Source organism: Eumetopias jubatus, unplaced genomic scaffold (assembly GCF_037043125.1).
Source record: "Eumetopias jubatus isolate StellerSeaLion01/CBP00866 unplaced genomic scaffold, mEumJub1_p1.0 scaffold_17, whole genome shotgun sequence".
Lineage (NCBI taxonomy): Eukaryota > Metazoa > Chordata > Mammalia > Carnivora > Otariidae > Eumetopias > Eumetopias jubatus.
The window spans coordinates 54,210,236-54,229,569 of record NW_028274823.1 but is presented as its reverse complement, the minus strand read 5'-3'; the positions used below and the strand labels follow the sequence as shown (position 1 = coordinate 54,229,569).

The window sequence follows — 19,334 nt, the reverse complement described above, 5'->3', positions numbered from 1 at the left end:
ATGCCATTCCTGGATTTTATTCTTTTTTGCTTCAAGTGTGTCTTCCTTTAGCAGCTCAGACAGGGATGAAGGAAATTAATCCTCCTTCTCCCTCTTCCCTTATTTCTCTCCTTTCCCTCTTCCTCTTTTTCTTCCTTCTCCCTTTCTTCCTATCCACTTGTCACCTGTTGCTGTCCATATTTATACAATAAAAATATTTAAATCAAATTTATTTAAAAAAACTTTATACAAGAAAAGTTTTGAACTTATCTTTGGAGGCTTAAATGTTCATTGGTTGAAAAATTTAAGTGAAAATTACATCCAGATGAATATTATGTGCTTCTTAAGTGCTATATGTATTTGTTTTTAATGTATTTTTTCTAATTTCAAAAGTAATTTGCTTATTATTTACATTTCAAAAAAGCACAAAGAGGAGAATAAAAATAATCTGTAATCTATATAATATTTTGGGAGTATATTGCCATTTTTCTTTTTTTTTAAACTTAATCTTGAACCATTTCCCCATCGTGCTATAATTTGCTGATCTAAATCTACTTTCTGTAGTATTTGCTTACAATTTTACTTTTCCATAAATAATGCTCATTGACATACTTATACACAACACTGATGTTTTCTTGATGGAAATTTGTAGTTATGCATTTGGTTCAAAACGTGAACACTTTTTTTTTTTTAAAGATTTTATTTATTTGACAGAGAGAGAAAATAGAGAGCGCACAAGTAGGCAGAGTGGCAGGCAGAGGGAGAGGAAGAAACAGGCTCTCCACTGAGCAGGGAGCCGGACGCGGGGCTCGATCCCAGGACCCTGGGATCATGACCTGAGCCGAAGGCAGCCGCTCAGTCAACTGAGCCACCCAGGTGCCCCCATGTGAACACTTCAAACTTCCTTCCCTTCCTATTTGAGCTAATTGAATTAGTCATTTTACAGAGGTGGAAGCATTACAAGGAAGGGGGGAGAGGTGAGTATTTATTCCATGTTTTTGTGCTGGCACTTGAACACTTCGTGTATTATCTTATTTGATCCACATAGCAACCCTGTGGCATAGGTAGTTTCATCCTTAGAGAAATTAAATGGCTTGCCCACTTCAAAAAGCTAATTAATGGCAGAATCAGGACAGTAACACAGGCCTTAGACTTTTACTCTAATGTTCTTTCACTCAGAGGTTGTCTGTGGAGGCTAGAGGCAGATAAAGAAGGCTTCCCTGTATTCTCTCCAGCTTCCTTATCTTTTGCTGATTGGAGTTAAGTGCTTGTCTTTATCCTCTGGTAAATTTAGGCAGAAAAAAGATTGAGAACTGCCACTATACCATTTTGAAGTCTCTGGCTTTTTAGGGGCCGTGTTTATGTTTGAATTTAAGAAATGCATATAAAAGCAGAACATCTATCTAATCATGTCTTTAGGAAACAAAACCCAACTAAAAATAGGCTGTACTTAACTATCATTTGGGTATAAAGTTGAGGTATAGCCCTTTACTTTCTAATTCCTATTACGTTGAATTTTCCCCTTGACGTTTACTAATTTAAAACATTGAGGGGCACCTGGCTGGCTCAGGAGGTAGAGCATGTGACTCTTGATCTCAGGGTTGTGAGTTCAAGCCCCACATTGGTCTTGGAGCCTACTTAAAAAATATAAAACTGAACGTTTAGAGAGTAAGTTAAATGTGATAGATTAAAAACACTGTGTATCTTCTGTCAACAGCAGTTAGATTGGCAGAACAGGACATACTAAATGAAAATGAGAACTATGTGTAATTATAATTCCACATGTAAATAAACATTCGACTGTACATTTCAGTGAGAAATAGCTTCACTTTTTTAGTAGGGGTTATGGTCCTGATATATTTACCTTTACATTTATAATTTATACTTACTTTCAAAATAAATCTGAGGTATTTCTTAGTTAAAACATTTTTACAATTATGGGTGTGTACTGTTTCTTTGTGTACATTTTTAAGGTGTTTTGTGAACACCTTAAAATAAAGTTTTTAGGGGCGCCTGGGTGGCTCACTTATCTGCCTTTGGCTCGGGTCATGATCCCAGGGTCCTGGGATCCAGCTCCGTGTCGGGCTTGCTGCTTGGCTGGAAGTCTGCTTCTCCCTCTCCCACTCCCCCTACTTGCGTTCCCTCTCTTGCTGTCTTTCTCTCTCTGTCAAATAAATAAACAAAATCTTTAAAAAAATAAATGAAGTTTTTATTCCCTTATGAATAACCATCTATATAAGTAAAGCGTTTGGTTATAGTTTATGAGCTTTGGAATTGTATTTAAATTGCACGGAGGAACACATCACTTCTCTCTACTAGGGCCTTTTTTTAAAATTTGTAAACTAAATCAATGCTCCATTTTAAAAGTTAGAATATTATTTAGGCAGAGAGATAGATAATAACTATAGGTTATTCTAGTGGCATTTCATATAGTTATTAACCAACTGAAATTGAGTAGAGTGAGTATTAATAAGGGAAAGTTCTTTGCAAAAAGTAGATCTAGATAGAAGTTTATGAATAAAGAAATACACGTACATACACGTCAGTGTATTTATGGACATACGTAAATAAATAAACATACATAAGTATATGTGTAGTAAAGATTTCAGCCTTGTCCAAAGAGATGTCTGGACTTTACCCTTGATTTCTGGGAGGTAATCTACATCATACCTGATGGAAGTGTTGTGTTGTTTAGGATAAGGGCTGGCTACACCCACAGAGTGACCAGTTACATGATTAGGGTTAGGCTTTGGGTCATCTGATATCAGTTGACCCGGAGACTGAAGTTAAACCACTTGGGCAGTTAGTTGATCAATCATGCCTTCGTAATGAAGCCCCAGTAAAAAATCTGGACCCTGAAGCTTGGGTGAAATTCCCTTGTTGGCAGTCCTGCATACTACGTTGTCACATAACAGCCATGTGCTGTATTGTCAATACTGATGCCAGAATAGACTTTGCATTTGGAACCCTCCCAGACACTGCTCCACAGGGCTCTTCCCTTGGACTTTGACCTGTATCCTTTCTTTGTAATCTGTAACCATGCGTATAATAGTTTCCAGTGAGTTCTGTAAGTCCTTCTAATGAATTACCAAATCAAAGGGTGGTTTTGGGAACCTCCTGAACTTGCAGTTGGTGTCAGAAGTGAGGATAGTATTGGGTACTGTTTCCTCAAACCTTGCATTTTGGCTAACTTTGGATATTTATGTATGGTCCAGTTTCCTAAAATGCAGTGTGCAAGAGTCAAGGAAGAGATAAGGAAGATTAAATTGATTAAAAAAAACCTCAGCAAAGATGAAGAAAAATGAAAGTTACTGAGATACGATGAAAAGTTGCCTGGTTTGGGGTAGGGGGAAATCAGATGAGAGAGAGATGCTATGGGAAGAGTAACTGCTTTGGAGTTTGGGATTAGGGAACTAATTTGCTTGGAGAATAGTTCAGAATGGATCTTGCACATTTATTCTTGAGGAGCTGGAGAGGTACTCTGTGAATTAGGAGAGTAAAATTTCCCTTTTGGTGATTTGATGAAAATCAGGCTATCCTTCCTTGCTTGCTTCTTGCCTATGTGGACCCCCCCCCCCTTTTTATTCTTTCTGGCTTCCTTCATCATTCCCATCCTGAGACTTTTAAAGGGAAGGGTATTTTGTTTGTTTTATTTTGTTTTGTTTTAATGGGAAAGGAACAGAGAAAAGAGATGAAGTGGGGAAGGAAGGCAAAGTTGGGGAACAGGTAAAAGCTGTCCCTTTTTTGATTCTCTTAGGAAGGAGACTTGTCACTCAATGTTTTGTTTGAACACTGTACATTATGCTTCACTTTATTGTAACCTTATCATACCACAAGCAGTTATTTTTATTCTGATTCACTTACTGAATCTTGAGGTCCTTAAGTGCAAGAAATGTTTGTTATTCTCTATCACTAGCCAGCTGGAGAGGGAAAGTAACATTGATTGAGTTGCTCTTGTCTATGTCCAAAACACTTTGCTAAGACATAGATATCATCAAATCCACTGGTTTCAAATTTCTTAATTTTCATAAAAATGTTTTAATGAACTTTAATAAACTTCCACACTCATTAGGTTAATATTTATGATTTTTATTGTAATGTTAAATAAAACTGATAAACATTCTTTTAGTGGACTCTAAATACTGTAGGGGTTTGATACCTACATTATCCATTTATTTAAAAAATTTTTTTTTACCATCATCCATTTATAAAAAGACACAAGCTCTTACTACTGAAAAATTTCATATTCCTTTCTCTGTTTAAATTTGTATTTCTGTTAGACTTTTTACGACCAGATTTTATCCTTATGTAATGTATTTTTGTGCATGAATTATCTTTTTATGTAATATGCTATGCATATATTATGAAGGTAATATATTTTTATGCATATAAAATGAATTTTAAAATACCTCCTAGTCATTAAATTATAATTAAAATATACTTAGTAAAACAACATAAATGTATTAAAATTTTGTTAATTATTAAACAAAACATTTTATTGGAAATGCATCTTTTAATTAGGTGGGTGAAACAAATCTAGTTTTTTTCATTTAGTTCAACTTTTCTTGGATAATAATACTCAGTGTTGCTCAGCATCATTTTTATTTCCCTTTTTGTCTTTTAGAAATATGAAGAGGTTCAGGATAGGCTCCCCCTCAGAATGTGCCACTTTGGCATGTGGATTATTTTGAGTTGAAGGCACTTGAGACCCTGTGGGGTCATGAGAAACTATTGTCCCTCCCTTAACCGTACAGAAGAATCTAAATTGGGGATCTTTCCCAGAATAAGATTGTTAGCAGCAATAAATTATATCTGAGCAACACATTTATATGATAGCACAAACATCTAATTACCACATATCTTTTTTTTTTTTTTATAGGGAGGGAGAGAGAGACAGAGAGAGAGGGAGAGCAGGGAGGTGCAGAGGGAGGAGAGAGAGAGAAACCTAAGCAGGCTCCATGCTCAGCGGGGAGCCCTCCATCTCACCATGCTGAGGTCATGACTTGAAACAAAATCAAGAGTCAGATGCTTAACCAGCTGAGCCAGCCAGGCGCCCCACTCCCCAAACATCTCTTATCGCCTTGTAAAGTGCATTCCTTTCCTTGAAATCCCAGGCTCCCACCCCCTTCTCCTTATTTAAGAATGATAAATATACCTCATTTTGTTTGACTGTCTTTGGGATTTCCATGTCTATGTGGATTCCCCGTGTGTACGCCTATTAAACTTGATTTTCTCCTGTTAATCTGTCAATTTGATTCTTAGTCCAGCTAGAAGGACCTTGAAGGGGACAGGAGTTCTTGTTCCCTGAGAAAGGGATGAGAAATTCTTGCTCCCTGACAGGTGGAAGTGCTGAGAGATGTGTTCACATAATTAATTGGATGGTAATTGAGAAGTTTTATTTCAGCCATATCACTCATTTCAGCTTTTCTATTATCAAATTATCTATCATCAAAAATTATTTTTATTTGCCTATCAGCTGATTATTTTATTAGGTCCTTTTTCAGTTTTGTTAGAAGCAAAGAATTAGAAACCACCTGACTTTCCAGTCATTAGAGACATTAGAGACATGCAGTTCTAGGAAATACACCAAAAAAGCCTTTATTAAGGTTTCCTAAATAGCTAGTAATTGTATCTGTTAGTATTTTACTTATAGGCGTATGTTTACCTCAACATTTTAGGAGATGCTAGGGAAAGTTAAATATTGTTGATTTCAATATACCTATGTCAAAAGGATTTTTCTTGATAAAATGTTTTTATTGAGTGCCTCAAACATGTTTTAGTCAAAATCATTCATTCATTTGAAGACCATTGTCTGCCTTGGAATCATTGGTAAAATTGTTCTGCATTGTCAAACAAATCAGATTTACTTTCATGATAAAAAAAGTCTGGCTTCATTTTTCAGTTCACATAAATGATTTGACTTGTGTTTCTGTGACAACCATGTTCTGATATATCTACTGATAATCCTCAGTAGATAAATGAGAGACAAGGAACTGGGGCGCCTGGGTGCCTCAGTCGTTAAGCGTCTGCCTTCGGCTCAGGTCATGATCCCAGGGTCCTGGGATTGAGCCCCGCATCAGGCTCCCTGCTCCGCAGGAAGCCTGCGTCTCCCTCTCCCACTCCCCCTGCTTGTGTTCCCTCTCTCACTGTGTCTCTCTCTGTCAAATAAAAAATAAAAAATCTTAAAAAAAAAAAAAAGACAAGGAACCTTGTTTGAAATTTGTTGCTTGGAGGGAATAAGTTGACACTCATGTTTTTTATTGGAAACTCTCGTAGCTTTGCTTCACAGGACTCTTCTGACAACTAATGCATTCTTTGATCATGTACATGGGTTGGAAAAGATAAACTTTTTAAAGAAAAGTATAATCAACTTGTGCCCCATTCCATAATATATCTGAAAATAGAGCATCCTGTGACACACGGTTCCCCATTTATAATTTGTAGCTTCATTCTCTGCAGAAATAATGTATCAAACAGTAATCCCTGTAGTCAGTTCTATGGTATTTCACTTAAAGAGGCATTGCAGACAAAAATATTATGAACCATTCATTTCTTGTTTAGCACTTAAAAGAGCTTTTTATATACCCCAGCCATTGCAGTACAGTTCTATTCAAGATGCCATTGTTTTTGTAGAGTGGGTAAAGGTACTTGTGAGAGGCGAGAGAGGAGAATCTGCATGTTTCCACTTGGACCTCTGACTCATTGTCAGGCAGCTTAGTTTTTAGGAAAGGGTTGAACACAAGTGGAAATTGAAGACTCAGGAATTGCCATCTGTTGTTTATTTTTTTTCTGTGTACTCTTCAGAAATCTGTTTACCTTTAGCCCGACAAATATATGGTAATTTGGAAGATACCTGTTCTAGTATTTATAGCAACCTCTGTTTTATAGACAGGGAAAGTGAGACTTAAATGAAATAATTGCCTGTGGTCATTAAGCTAATAAGTGGTTTAGTCAAGGAACTCCAAAACTTATTTTTCCTTCTATGTCACACTACCTAGGACATAGTGTGGTACACAGATTTTTACTATGTATTTAATGAATAAATAACTGCATGTTGTTTTGTGAACTCTTACATACTTATTGTGGTAGTTTCTTGAATTTTGAACTGTTGGATGAATGTAACACCACAGATTATTCATTACAGACGACTACTGAAGATACCTTGTGTTTTCGAAGGTCAGGTTGATCCTACTTCAGTTCTTTGGAAGGTGTCTGTGGAAGTGATTAACAGAACAAAGAACTTAGGCATTAATGTTTTATCAGTGAAGGCAGAGACTTGTAACACTGTGGTAGTGCTTGTTTGATAGGGGTTAACTGACTGTATGTTGATAACCATAGTGAGATGTCCATGAGGCAAACATATTTCTATGTTTATATGACCAGTATTTTTTTGTTTTTTGTGTTACAGGTATTCTCTTAAGCCAAATGACCAAATCTTGGCTGAAGACAAACACAAGGAATTGTAAGTACATTAAACCCTAGTTTACTCTATGGAGATGTATGTAAACAATCTGGTTTTTAAAATTATATAAAATATAAAGATGTAATTAACACTATGACCTTGATTCTAGTAAGATTAGGATAAATTTACCTTACAAACAGTTAACATGGGAAATAGTTTTTCCTGCATGCACGTTAAAACATGTAGTATTGTATTGCATCATCTAGACTAAGGGTATATTGGGAAATATGTAATTTCATGATCTTTCCCCAGATAAAATATTAAATTGTTGTTAATTTCGGCTTTTACTCAGTTGACTTCCCCACTCTCATGCTTAAGATGGAGAAATTTGTTGCTTTATGAAAAGGTAAATGCCTAGTATTGGTTGGCATTAGGCAAAACACTTTAAATATGAAGTTTGAAATATGAACAAAATTTTGTTCCTTTTAAAAATTTTAATGTTCTTAGGGTTCTTTCAGGTAAAAATAACTTGAACAGTATGATTCCGGGATCCCTCCATGGCTGTATTTCTGCTCTGTTGTAGTATTTAAAAGATTATTACTTCATAGGAACTTTGAGGTTTATTTAAAAATGACAGGTTTGGGAATTTTAAAAATTCATCTTAATCTTTTCAGTATCATATTTCCAAAGAGGACCCCTAAAAACGAATTTGTATGCTTCTATCTTCTAGTCTACTTTCTTTTTCCCATTATACAGTAAGAAAGTTCTGATGACCTTAATTATTTTGCAAACACCTAATGTCAGATAATACTGTAGAATTAAGAATTTGAGGAACCTGTGGCTGGCTATACACCTTCACATTGGACCACACTTATTCTTGATAATACTTAAGGTTCCATCTAATTAATAAATATATTGGTGAATTTCACATGCTTGCTTGGGGATTTCTCTAATGTTTGACACTCCCTAATGTTAAAGATATTTTAACATTGAACTCAGGTCCCTTATGGTTTAGTTTAATACAGTCTTCAATTTGTATACATCTGTATGGAGAATAACTTTTTTTTGCTAGGGCCCTTCAAGACTATTATTTTTAGGCACAGCATAGGGAATATAGTCAATGATATTGTAATACCATTGTGTGGTGACAGATGGTAGCTACACTTGTGATGAGAATAGAAAAACATACAAAGGTGTTGTATCACTATGTTGTACAGCTGAAACTAATGTAACATTGTGTGTCAACTATACTCAAAAAGTCCACACAACAAAATATTTTTTTCTTTTTTTTTTTAAAGATTTATTTATTTATTTGAGAGAGAATGAGAGAGAGAGAGAGTACATGAGAGGGGGGGAGGGTCAGAGGGAGAAGCAGGCTCCTTTGCTGAGCAGGGAGCCTGATGTGGGACTTGATCCCAGGACTCTGGGATCACGACCTGAGCCGAAAGCAGTTGCTTAACCAACTGAGCCACCCAGGCGCCCAACAAAATATTGTTTTTCAAGGTTATATAATGATTTTTGAAAATACTATTAAAACTTTTTAAAAACCTTTTTCAAATTATTTTATTTCTTCTTTCATATTGAAGACATTGTAATAAGTGTTAATCTTAAAATGGTAAGACCCATGTGTAGGGAATGATTTCTTCAAGAGTTCTTACAGTTGATATATCCCATTGTTATGCTAGCTTTTCAATTTTCATATTTTGTTCTATCCTCATTTGATAATAATCTCCATAGTGGGTTGTCAAGAAATTTTTTTCAGTTTCTTTCTTTACTGCTAAGTATAATCAATGAGGGTAGTGACTGATATAAATTCCTCTCTGTTAAAGTATTAATTAATTCCAAAAAAAAGTATTACTGAATTCTAATTAAAAACTCAAGGGATTGGGGTGCCTGGGTGGCTCAGTCTGTTAAATGACTGCCTTCTGCTCTGGTCATGATCCCAGAGTCTTCGGGCTCCCTGCTCAGTGGGGAGTCTGTTTCTCTATCTCCCTCTGCCGCTCCCATCTGCTTATGTGTGTGCTCATGCTTGCTCTCACTCTCTCTCTCAAATAAGTAAAATCTTAAAAAAAAAAAAAAAAGACCTTAGAGAGTACAGTCTTGTCTCGTTAACAGTATCAAGTATAAAACATATTGGTTCAGTGTCAATAACATGTCCTTTTCCAGGATTTTCTTTTTTTTTCAGGCTACTTGGAACATCTTCTGGATTTGATTGTTACATACCTGTTCTTATCATTCTTCTTGCAGATTTCTATTCCTCTTTGGATATGCTATATAGTAATTATTTTATAAATTAACATCTATCACTAAGATTATATTGGAGTTACTCCTTTTTGGCTGTGTGTTACATTCACTCTGAGGAAAATGAGTATTGTCCCTGGTCTTTGCTAGCTGTGTTCGAAATGGGTATCATTGGTCACACCGGAGACTGCGAGGGAAAGGTAGATATTTAACATAAACTTGCAGTAATTATTAGAAAATCTCTTCAGGGTATATAGTCTTATGGTAGATTAATAGCTCAAATTTTTAATCTAATGTAATTGCTTTGGAAAAGAAAATTGTATATAGTGTTATAACAAGAAAAATGCATTTAGATTATTAGACCTTTTCTGTTATCACTGCTTAAAAAGCAATAAAAAATTACATTCTCTAGGTTACTCTTTGCTTTACTTATTTCAATTAAAAAGGTGGTGGAAAGGGGTCTAGAACCTTATCAGTGACCACGTGACTTGTGTCTTAACATTTAATATATACACATTTTATAGAAAACACAAATTTTGCCGGCCATTTTAAAATGGGAGCTACTGTACAACTGGGTTAGTCTTAAATGATGTTATTTTTCCTGTGCAATTAAAGTGACTCTGTGGAATATTATGCAGTTATTAAAATCTTTTTAGGAAAAGATTTACTATCATGATTAAGTAGGTGAAAAAGCTTGCTTATACATATCCTAGAATGAAATTACAAAATAGTAGATTTTTGGGTGACTGGATTATGGATGAGTTTTATTTTCTTCTTTGTACTTTTATGGGTATTTTATTTTTTAATTAAAAAATTATTTATTAAAAAATTGCAAGACTCAGTAACTGATTATAAAGAACTCAATAGCTTTATCAAGACTCGACTTCTCTTTCACTACCTATAACCAATAACTAGAATAAGATAGCTGCTGCTTCACTGTACCCGCCAGATTGTACACAATTTTTTTTTTTTTTTTTTTTTTGTGGTTAATCCTAATCTGAAACCATACAGAGAAGGAAATGCTGGGAAATACAGTTCTGGTTGACAAAGTATAAAATTTACCATGCTTGGATTAATCATTTAGTTTTCTGAATTTAATGTCTTTATTTGTGAAATGGTGATAATTCCATGTTTGTCTTAATATGTTAAATGAGGTTTAGATGAAATTATATATGTAAAAAAGTTTTTGAACTATGAAAAGGTTATATAAAGTTACTTGTGTGATGTAAGTTTTTGTGAGTGTGATGTTTATGCAAACTTGAACTGGCTTCTGCTCTTGGAGTAGCTGCCTCTCAGATATCATGGTAGGATTATTTTAGTGCTTTGCTATTTTATTATTATTCATTAAGCAAATGATGTCTTTAATTAGCTACTTTTCTTTTAGTCTATTCAATAATCCCATTGTATAGTTTCTGAGTTTCTAGCCTGAAATTCTTTATGCAGAAAGTGCTAATGGACTTCTTTGTTCTCTCTTTTTTGTTTAAAATTTATTATTATTATTATTATTATTTTGTTCTCTATCTCTGATGTTTTGGGTGGAAGGGTGAGGTGTTTCCTGAAACTTTATCCAGAGCATTTTAGTCTAAGTGTAGTTCATTGATCCTTTGTTGTAAATAATTTACTTGACAGTATTTCAATATGTAATATCTATGGGGTAAATATTCTTTAGGGCCATTATGGGATGGAGAGAGCAGAAACTGCTGATATGTTGAATACTTATTTTCTTTGGTCTGCACCAAACAGGAATATATTGAGAATGAAGACAGATTTCTGCCTGAAAAATAGTGTAAGGGTTATGCTAACACTGTCTATATCCCCTTAAGGATTGAGTCAGACTTTTTGGGAATGTTACGGATTTGGGGATACTTTTAGTATTTATTAGCAGCTCATCCAGTCCTTGAAAACATTTTCTTTACTAACTATACTTACTGATTTATTTTTGGAAAGTATGAATGATTAAATAACACATATATTAAAAAACAAGGAAAAGAGGGCCTTATTTCAGTTACTTTTTTTTTTAAGATTTTATTTATTTTTTTTATTTGACACAGAAACAGAGATAGTGAGAGAGAGAGCACAAGCAGGGGCAGCGGCACGCAGAAGGAGAAGCAGGCTTCCCGCTGAGCAGGGAGCCTGATGTGGGACTTGATCCCAGGACCCTGGGATCATGACCTGAGCTGAAGGCAGCCGCTTAACTGACTGAGCCACCCAGGCGCCCCTATTTCAGTTACTTTTGTGCTTTAATTTAATCCTCACAGCAATCCTAGAATGTAAATATTATAATCATTCCCATTTTATGGGAAACAGGCTCCATAACTTGTCTTATAGTAGAAAAGGATAGACTGTGATTTGATTTCAGGTCTATTTTTATTGCTTTGTACCTTGCTAAATTCAGTGACTTAGGAAAAATAATATTTATTCTTTTGGGAGAAATAATATTTAAAATGAACATACCTACTTCACAAAGTAGTTAAAGGTACTTGTGATGGATATTATATTTCATAAATTTTAATATAGTTTAGTAGAAATATGCCATAATTTGTAGGTAATACTGTATTTTGGGGGGTTGTTAATGTCTAAGGTAAAATCTTAGATAATCTGAGTTCACGTTGATGAATGGAAATCTGGTATTTCTAAATGACTAGGTCATTTCTTGAAGTTCAGTGTACTATAACTTTATTCTTTGTGATGCTAGCTCCCTCTGTGGAACTTCATTATGATTGCAACTTGAGTTTGATTATTTAGCAAAATGATTGAAACATTTAGAATAGATTTTAAATTTTTATTGTAAAAATTTACTTTATATCCTAATAATTCCAAGTTTTTCTTGTTAAAATATTGCTTTTAGAAAAATGTCTTACCTCGTATATATTGAATTTTAATAGTACATGCGAAATGAAACCACCTTCTTCAAGCATTCCTGCAACTTTTATGCTTTTTTGTTTGGGAAGGCCAGAAATACTTGCAAGTTCTAGGTCTGTAGCTCTGTGTTAGGTTAGACAGGAGATTAGAAAAAAGTCTAATGGAAGATTTGGAAAAAAAAATGTTTTGGAGTTTGAATTTTGAATTTATGGTTTTTTTAGTTTCTCAGTGTTGAATTGGGTGAGAAGATGTTCATTGAAGGATTTTTTTTTTTTTTTTTGTCTTGTTGAAAAGAGACAAAATTTCTGCTTGGTAGAAAGAGCAGAGATAACTTAGTAGGATCCCAAAATTCAACAAGAAATGTATGAAATATCTTTTACATATATAATTTCTGTAAATTTATGCTCTCGTATAGAAAATTCTTTGTTAACAAATCCTCTTACTGATTTCCCTTTGCAAGAGTGTGTATATTTCTTCTGCCACTGCTTTTTCTCCTTTGTTTCCCAAACTATCTTATATTTAAATATTAAATTGTATAATTACTTTTTCAAAGATACTTTCCATTCTAGATTGAGGGCAGAGGAAATATGATTGGCTTCCAAGATGGTGTTTAGAAAAATGGGCAAACTGACATCAACCATAACTAGGGACTAAAATATAAGTAATGAAGATAGGAAAGCACTAAAGTATATGTGCTCTTTGAATTTATAAAAATTTAGCTATATGAACATAATAAAAAACACATGTAGAAAAATTTAACTATTTTACTTACCAAGTAGAATTGAATGTCGTTGTTAAGATCTTGCATGAATAAGCTTTTAAACAATTCTGTAGGATAATTATCTTTGAACCCTTCCTTAATACTAAACATATTTATTATTCTGTTAAAGTGTAATGTAGTTTATGCAAACACAGGCATGCATTATGGTGGCACAAAGAAATTCATTTTATTCATTTTTATATTTGTTGACCTTGACTGAATTTAGATCAGATATTATTTAAAAGAATAGAATTGGGGCGCCTGGGTGGCGCAGTCATCAAGCGTCTGCCTTGGGCTCAGGTCTTGATCCCAGGGTCCTGGGATAGAGTCTCACATCTGGCTCCCTGCTCCGCAGGAAGCCTGCTTCTCCCTCTCCTACTCCTCCTGCTTGTGTTCCCTCTCTCACTGTGTCTCTCTCTGTCAAATAAATAAAATCTTTAAAAAAAATAAAAGAAAATAAGAGTAGAATTGAACTAGTTTTATTAATATAACAAATCCATCCTTTGTTATCTTTAAAGCATATATTATGTCCTTGAAATAGTAATAATGTTTTCTTACGTCAGTAAAAACTTTGTATCAATATGTAAATATTTTCCTGGGGGTTATTAGAGTTTGTTTGTTTCTTTCTGAGAGAGAACAAGGGGGTAGAAGGAGTAGAGGGTGAGGGAGAGTGAGGGGGACAGAATCTCAAGCCCACTCGGTGCTGAGCTTCAGCGCAGAGCCGAGGAGGGACTCTCCCAGGACTCTGAGATCATGACCTGAGCCAAAAGCAAGAGTCAGATGCTCAGCTGACTGACCGAGCCACCCAGATGCCCCTAGTTTTTATCTTCTGATCAGTTACCTTTTCAGTCTTTAAAGATAACTAACCCATCTCCCATTAGTCTTTGGAAGAAATCTGGAGTGAACTTCCTTTATTTTATTATTGGCTACTTTTAAGTCCATGTCATTTTGAATTTGGTTTAACTTATGTGTCACATGTATAGTAGTAGTGCTTTCCAATGTTAACTGTATTATTTAAAGTTTTCTTAATGTTAACTTAAAAAATTAGCCTCATCTTGTTAATACTCGTGAAATTATGAGTTTTATACATTTGATTATAAGAACTATTAAAAGAAAAAATGTTTGCCATTCAATATTATCTCGAGTACTAGTTGACATCATGTGCTTCCTGATGCGATGCACAGAGAAAGACAGATTATCACATGTGTAGTGTTCCTACAAAAATGCATGAATCTGATTGTGAGGGAAACATCAGACCCAAATTCAACAAAACAGCTGGCCTTTATTCTTGAAAAGAGTCACTGTTGTGAAAGATAAAGACTGAGAAACTTCTCTAGATTGAGAGAAATCAAAGAAACGTAACAAGTAAATGTAATACATGATCTTGCATTGTATCCTGGGAGGGAAGGATACACAGATATTTGGGGGTAAAGAGTGTTGATGTTTGCAGTGTACTCAAATGGTTCAGCAATAACTATGAGTAATAATAGTAATATGTAGTGAGAGATAAGTCAAACCGTATTATAATGTTAAGTAAATTTAGGTGATGAGTATACAGGAGTTAGTACAATTTTTGCATTTTTTTGATAAGCTAGAAATTATTTCAAAATAGGAAATTAAAAAAAAATAGTCTCGGGGTGCCTGGGTGGCTCAGTTGTTAAGTGTCTGCCTTCGGCTCAGGTCATGATCCCAGGGTCCTGGGATCAAGCCCCGCATCGGGCTCCCTGCTCAGCGGGAAGCCTGCTTCTCCCTCTCCCACTCCCCCTGCTTGTGTTCCCTCTCTCGCTGTGTCTCTCTCTGTCAAATAAATAAATAAAATCTTTAAAAAAAAATTGTCTCAAGTGTCACCAGTGGTACACATACTGTATTCTGGGAATCACTTGGTCATAATGGATCAGTAGTGGCTATAGTAAGTACTTTTTTTATACAGGTAAAACACTTTTATTTTTTTTTAAGATTTATTTATTTATTAGAGAGAGAGAGAATAGGCAGGAGCAAGGGGAGGGGCAGAGGGAAAGGGAATCCACAAGCAGACTCCCCGCTGAGTGCAGAGCCCAACTCTGGGCTTTATCCCAGGACCCTGAGATCTTGACCTGAGCCAAAACCAATAGTAACCAAGAGTTGGTTGCTTAACTGACTAAGCCACCCAGGCGCCCCACCCCTACTCATCTTTTAAAGGCTTAACTCAGATGTTAATTCTTTCTGGTAGCTTTCTCTCTTGTACACTATTCTGTACTCTGGTATTAGTTTGGTGCAAACCATCAGGCAGACCAGAATTAAAATCCTGGTTTTGATAATTACTAGTTGTGAGACTTTGGGTTAGTTACTTATTCCTTTAAATGTTTCTTCACCTAAATTATGAGAATGATGACACTTAACCTTATAGAATTATTGTGGGGATTAAGTAATATATAGAGAATTCCATGATGCCTGGCATGTGAATAACTACTACTACTTTTATTTATTTTTTGTTTACCTTCTTTAGACTCAGTACTTTGAGCACAAGGTTCATCTTTGTATTCCCAGTGCCTGGCCCCTAGTAGAAATTTAGTAAATATTTGTGAATACTTAAAGACTGTTTTAGTCTGCAGAGTATCTTTGATGTTTTCAATTCATGTTTATTCGTGTATTTTACCATTAAGTGGTTTTTTTGCAGTAATTTTGGTTGTTTGGGTTTTACTACAAGGTTGATGATTAATGAAACAGTTTTGTTTTCCAAGTTTTGTCTTCATGAATATAATCAAATTTAACAGCAGGCTCCTTATGAAAATCAGAATCCTTAGTTAAGTGCTTCTCTCATTGTTCCTTAAATATCATCAAACTAAGTTTCCTTAGTAGAGAGCAAACAAGTTTCTGTTTTTTCTCTAACGTTTGGATTGACTTTGTCTATAAGTGCCTCTATCTAATTCTAGTAGGCAGCTGGTGTTGGTGATTAAGTTTGGAATAATTTGTGTGACTGCCCCCTTAGTCTGGATTCTGAGAGAAATTTTTTAATGTCTATTTTAGGTTGTTTTAATTAGAATTTTTTTCCTCTTTTAAAATATGTGGTAGATGAGAGCATAAACTTTTCCAGAACTAATTCTCTCCAAAGTTGGGAGATGTTTTTACTATTTGTGCCTTTGGTTATGTAAGTTAACAGATACCCAAAACAAAATGACTTAATCTATAAATGGAAAATTTTATTATTTAACACAATAAATCTGGAGGTAAAGATTGGTTAATTCAGTGCTTCAGGAACATCCTCAGGAAACCCTTTCTTTCTGGATATAATTTTCAGCCTCTTCCCCAGTTTCATCCTTAGCAACCCAGCAGGACAACTTTAAAAGGAAACAAAATTATTTACTGTCTCTAAACCAGGGAAGGTAGAAAAATACATTCAGAAGAATGGTATACAGTATAAACTGCTGCTTTGGTTCATGCTTTATATTTGAAAAGAGATGCTGCATATTTTTAGGGGATCACAGTGGGGAAGCTAATCACATTTCTACTGCCTCCTGAAAACATCATTATGGTATAGTTTTTTTGGGGGGTAGTTTAAAGTCTTAGTACTTTTGGAGATTTTATTTTAGGCTACTATAAATTGTTACTCAGTAACTTGTTTAGAATTATTTTACTGAGTCACTTAACAAAGGTAGGATTAGACCTTCTCCATAATATATTAACTCCTGCGCAAAGAGTATGTATAGATTAGCCATTGATGAAAGGAACAACTGAGTTCAGTCCATCTTGAAGAAAGAATAAAAGTAGAATTGAATCATCTCTGGAAAAAGCAAGATGGTCTGTCATTCTAGTACTTACTATGTGTAAGAATGTTTAATATTGGTAGGTAATTGTATAATTAACATAGTCTAATTTAGGGATCTTCTAATCAGTTTGTAATAGCCAAACTACCAAAGTTCCATTTATCTTGCATGTGAAGAACTTTTTAAGGAGAAAGCTCTGCCTTAACTTTCATAATGTTTATATATATTTATGCTTTTCATTTCTCTGCAAAGCTTTTCTTGTTAATGTGAAACTTGGAAAATAATAGTAGTAATGTTGCAGTTCCTCAAAGATTATAGTGGTATCTAATTTTACAATATTCCTGAGACATTGGTAATTTTCAGCTTCTCTTCAAGACTTTCATATTACTTTTAACTGTCGTTGTTATCATTTGTATGTTTCTTATTTCCCTTGTTGATTCTAATTATGCCCTCAGGAGTTAGCATAGTATAAATTTATTATTTAATGTTTTTATTTGAGTATAGTTGACATACAATATTACATTAGTTTCAGGTGTACAGCATAGTGATTGGATAATTTTATGTTTTCCTATACTCATCACAAGTGTAGCTACCATCTGTCACCATATAACCTTATTATAGTACCATTGAATAAATTCCCTAGGCTGTACCTTTTTTTAATTAAAAATTTTTTTAATTTTAATTTAATTTTTTTTTTTTTAATAAGAGAGAGAGAGCATGAGGAGGGGAGGGTCAGAGGGAGAAGCAGGGAGCCAGATGAGGGACTCAATCCTGGGTCTCCAGGATCATGACCTGAGCCTAAGGCAGTTGCTTAACCAACTGAGCTACCCAGGTGCCCTATGCTGTACCTTTTATTCCCATGACTTATTTATTCCATAACTGGAAGCCTGTAAGCATATTATAAATTTATTATGTTTTCTATAGGACATCTCATCAGATATTTGAAGGTGATTAAACATTTTTTAGGGGTAGAAACTGTCATTTGTGTTTCCAGGACTCAGTTGGCCATTATATTTGTTGATTGACTTGATTGAGAACTTAATGTGTATCAATGTTTCATTGTCTTCCATTAGTTTGTATAATGGAGGGACTCTTTTGTTGTTCTTAGATTTGTGGTCTGTAAAAGTATACTCTAAAGTTATATATATGTTTCCATAAACATTTTACTTGGGCCTGCATAAACCAAGTATTTATTTTAAAACTGTAATAATTTAACCTTGTAAACCCATTGTTAGTAACTTGGAAAAACAAATATTGTATGAGACGAAGCACTTCTTTTTATTGCTAATTTCAGGTTACACTGGGAAACCCCTATGTGAAAGTATAGGTCTATTACCTGTCTTTGTTCTGTCTGGAATGATTTATTGATACTGTAAAACAAAGTTTATCAGGAAGACTGTAAGGTTCCGTTGGATTCTGGGGATCTTGTGGTTGACTTTGATACTGGTGTTGTTGGCAGCATTATCATTGTTATTAGTCATTATCCCCTGATGTCCACATTTGTATGGCAGAATAAATAAAGCCATTATACAGGCTTAATTCCAGGATGACTTAGCATACAGCTTTCTGTCAATCTGTTGGACTTTTATTTAGATAAAGACTTAGGGTGTTAAGATTCTAAGTCCCACTGCTTATGACCTTTTTATGTACAATTTTGTTTTGGTGGTAAAGTTGTGTTTTATCATGAATGATTGATTAAAATGAATGATTCCATTTCCCATCCACAAAGTTATTCATAAGGTATTAATGTTTTAGGTTATGCCATTCTTCTCTTATAGAGGTAATGAAAATGTCCCTCAGGTTCTTGTATGTTCTCAGCTTTAGAAAACGTTTAGTATCATTCCTTTAATTTTAGTACTGAATAAGCTGAGGCATAGAAATCATAATTGGCAAGGAAAAGACCATTACTGGGTTTTCTCTTTAGTCCATTGTTCTTTGCATTTTACCAAATCGTAGTCATTTTCCCAATATATGCATTATGGAAACATTGCATTTTGAATTGATGCCCTTTCAGAAAAGCAGCAGATTTGTTCTTAATTTTCACACTGTGGATTTTTAGTTTGAATACAGGTTACCTAGTTACCCCATTATTAAGTGTTCTATCCTTTATTGTCATGACCTCTTTTGAAGTAATAGTAATGTTTCCTCCTGTGAAGAATAGGGTACTAGAAATTTAACGTACTTGTTCAAGGTCACAGTGTATGTGTTGAATCAAGAGTACTCAAATCAGTTGTAGCTCTTTGGCTCTTTTGTCACCCTTTGTATTGTTAATATAACGTAATTCTTGTGAATCATCTAACTAGTTCTCAAGTGTGGGGACACACAAATATGTACATTATTTATATTT

General features: G+C 34.5%; 1 protein-coding gene across 7 annotated transcripts in view; it reads left to right on the top strand.

Moving 5' to 3' along the window:
- ADK (adenosine kinase) overlaps positions 1-19,334 on the top strand; it is a 490,534-nt gene that overhangs the window by 56,373 nt on the left and 414,827 nt on the right. For all 7 annotated transcript variants that reach the window (XM_028109694.2, XM_028109695.2, XM_028109693.2 and 4 more), the window contains one exon: positions 7,388-7,441. In XM_028109694.2, coding sequence (XP_027965495.1) covers positions 7,388-7,441 — 54 coding nt within the window. The remainder of the gene's footprint in view (positions 1-7,387; positions 7,442-19,334) is intronic.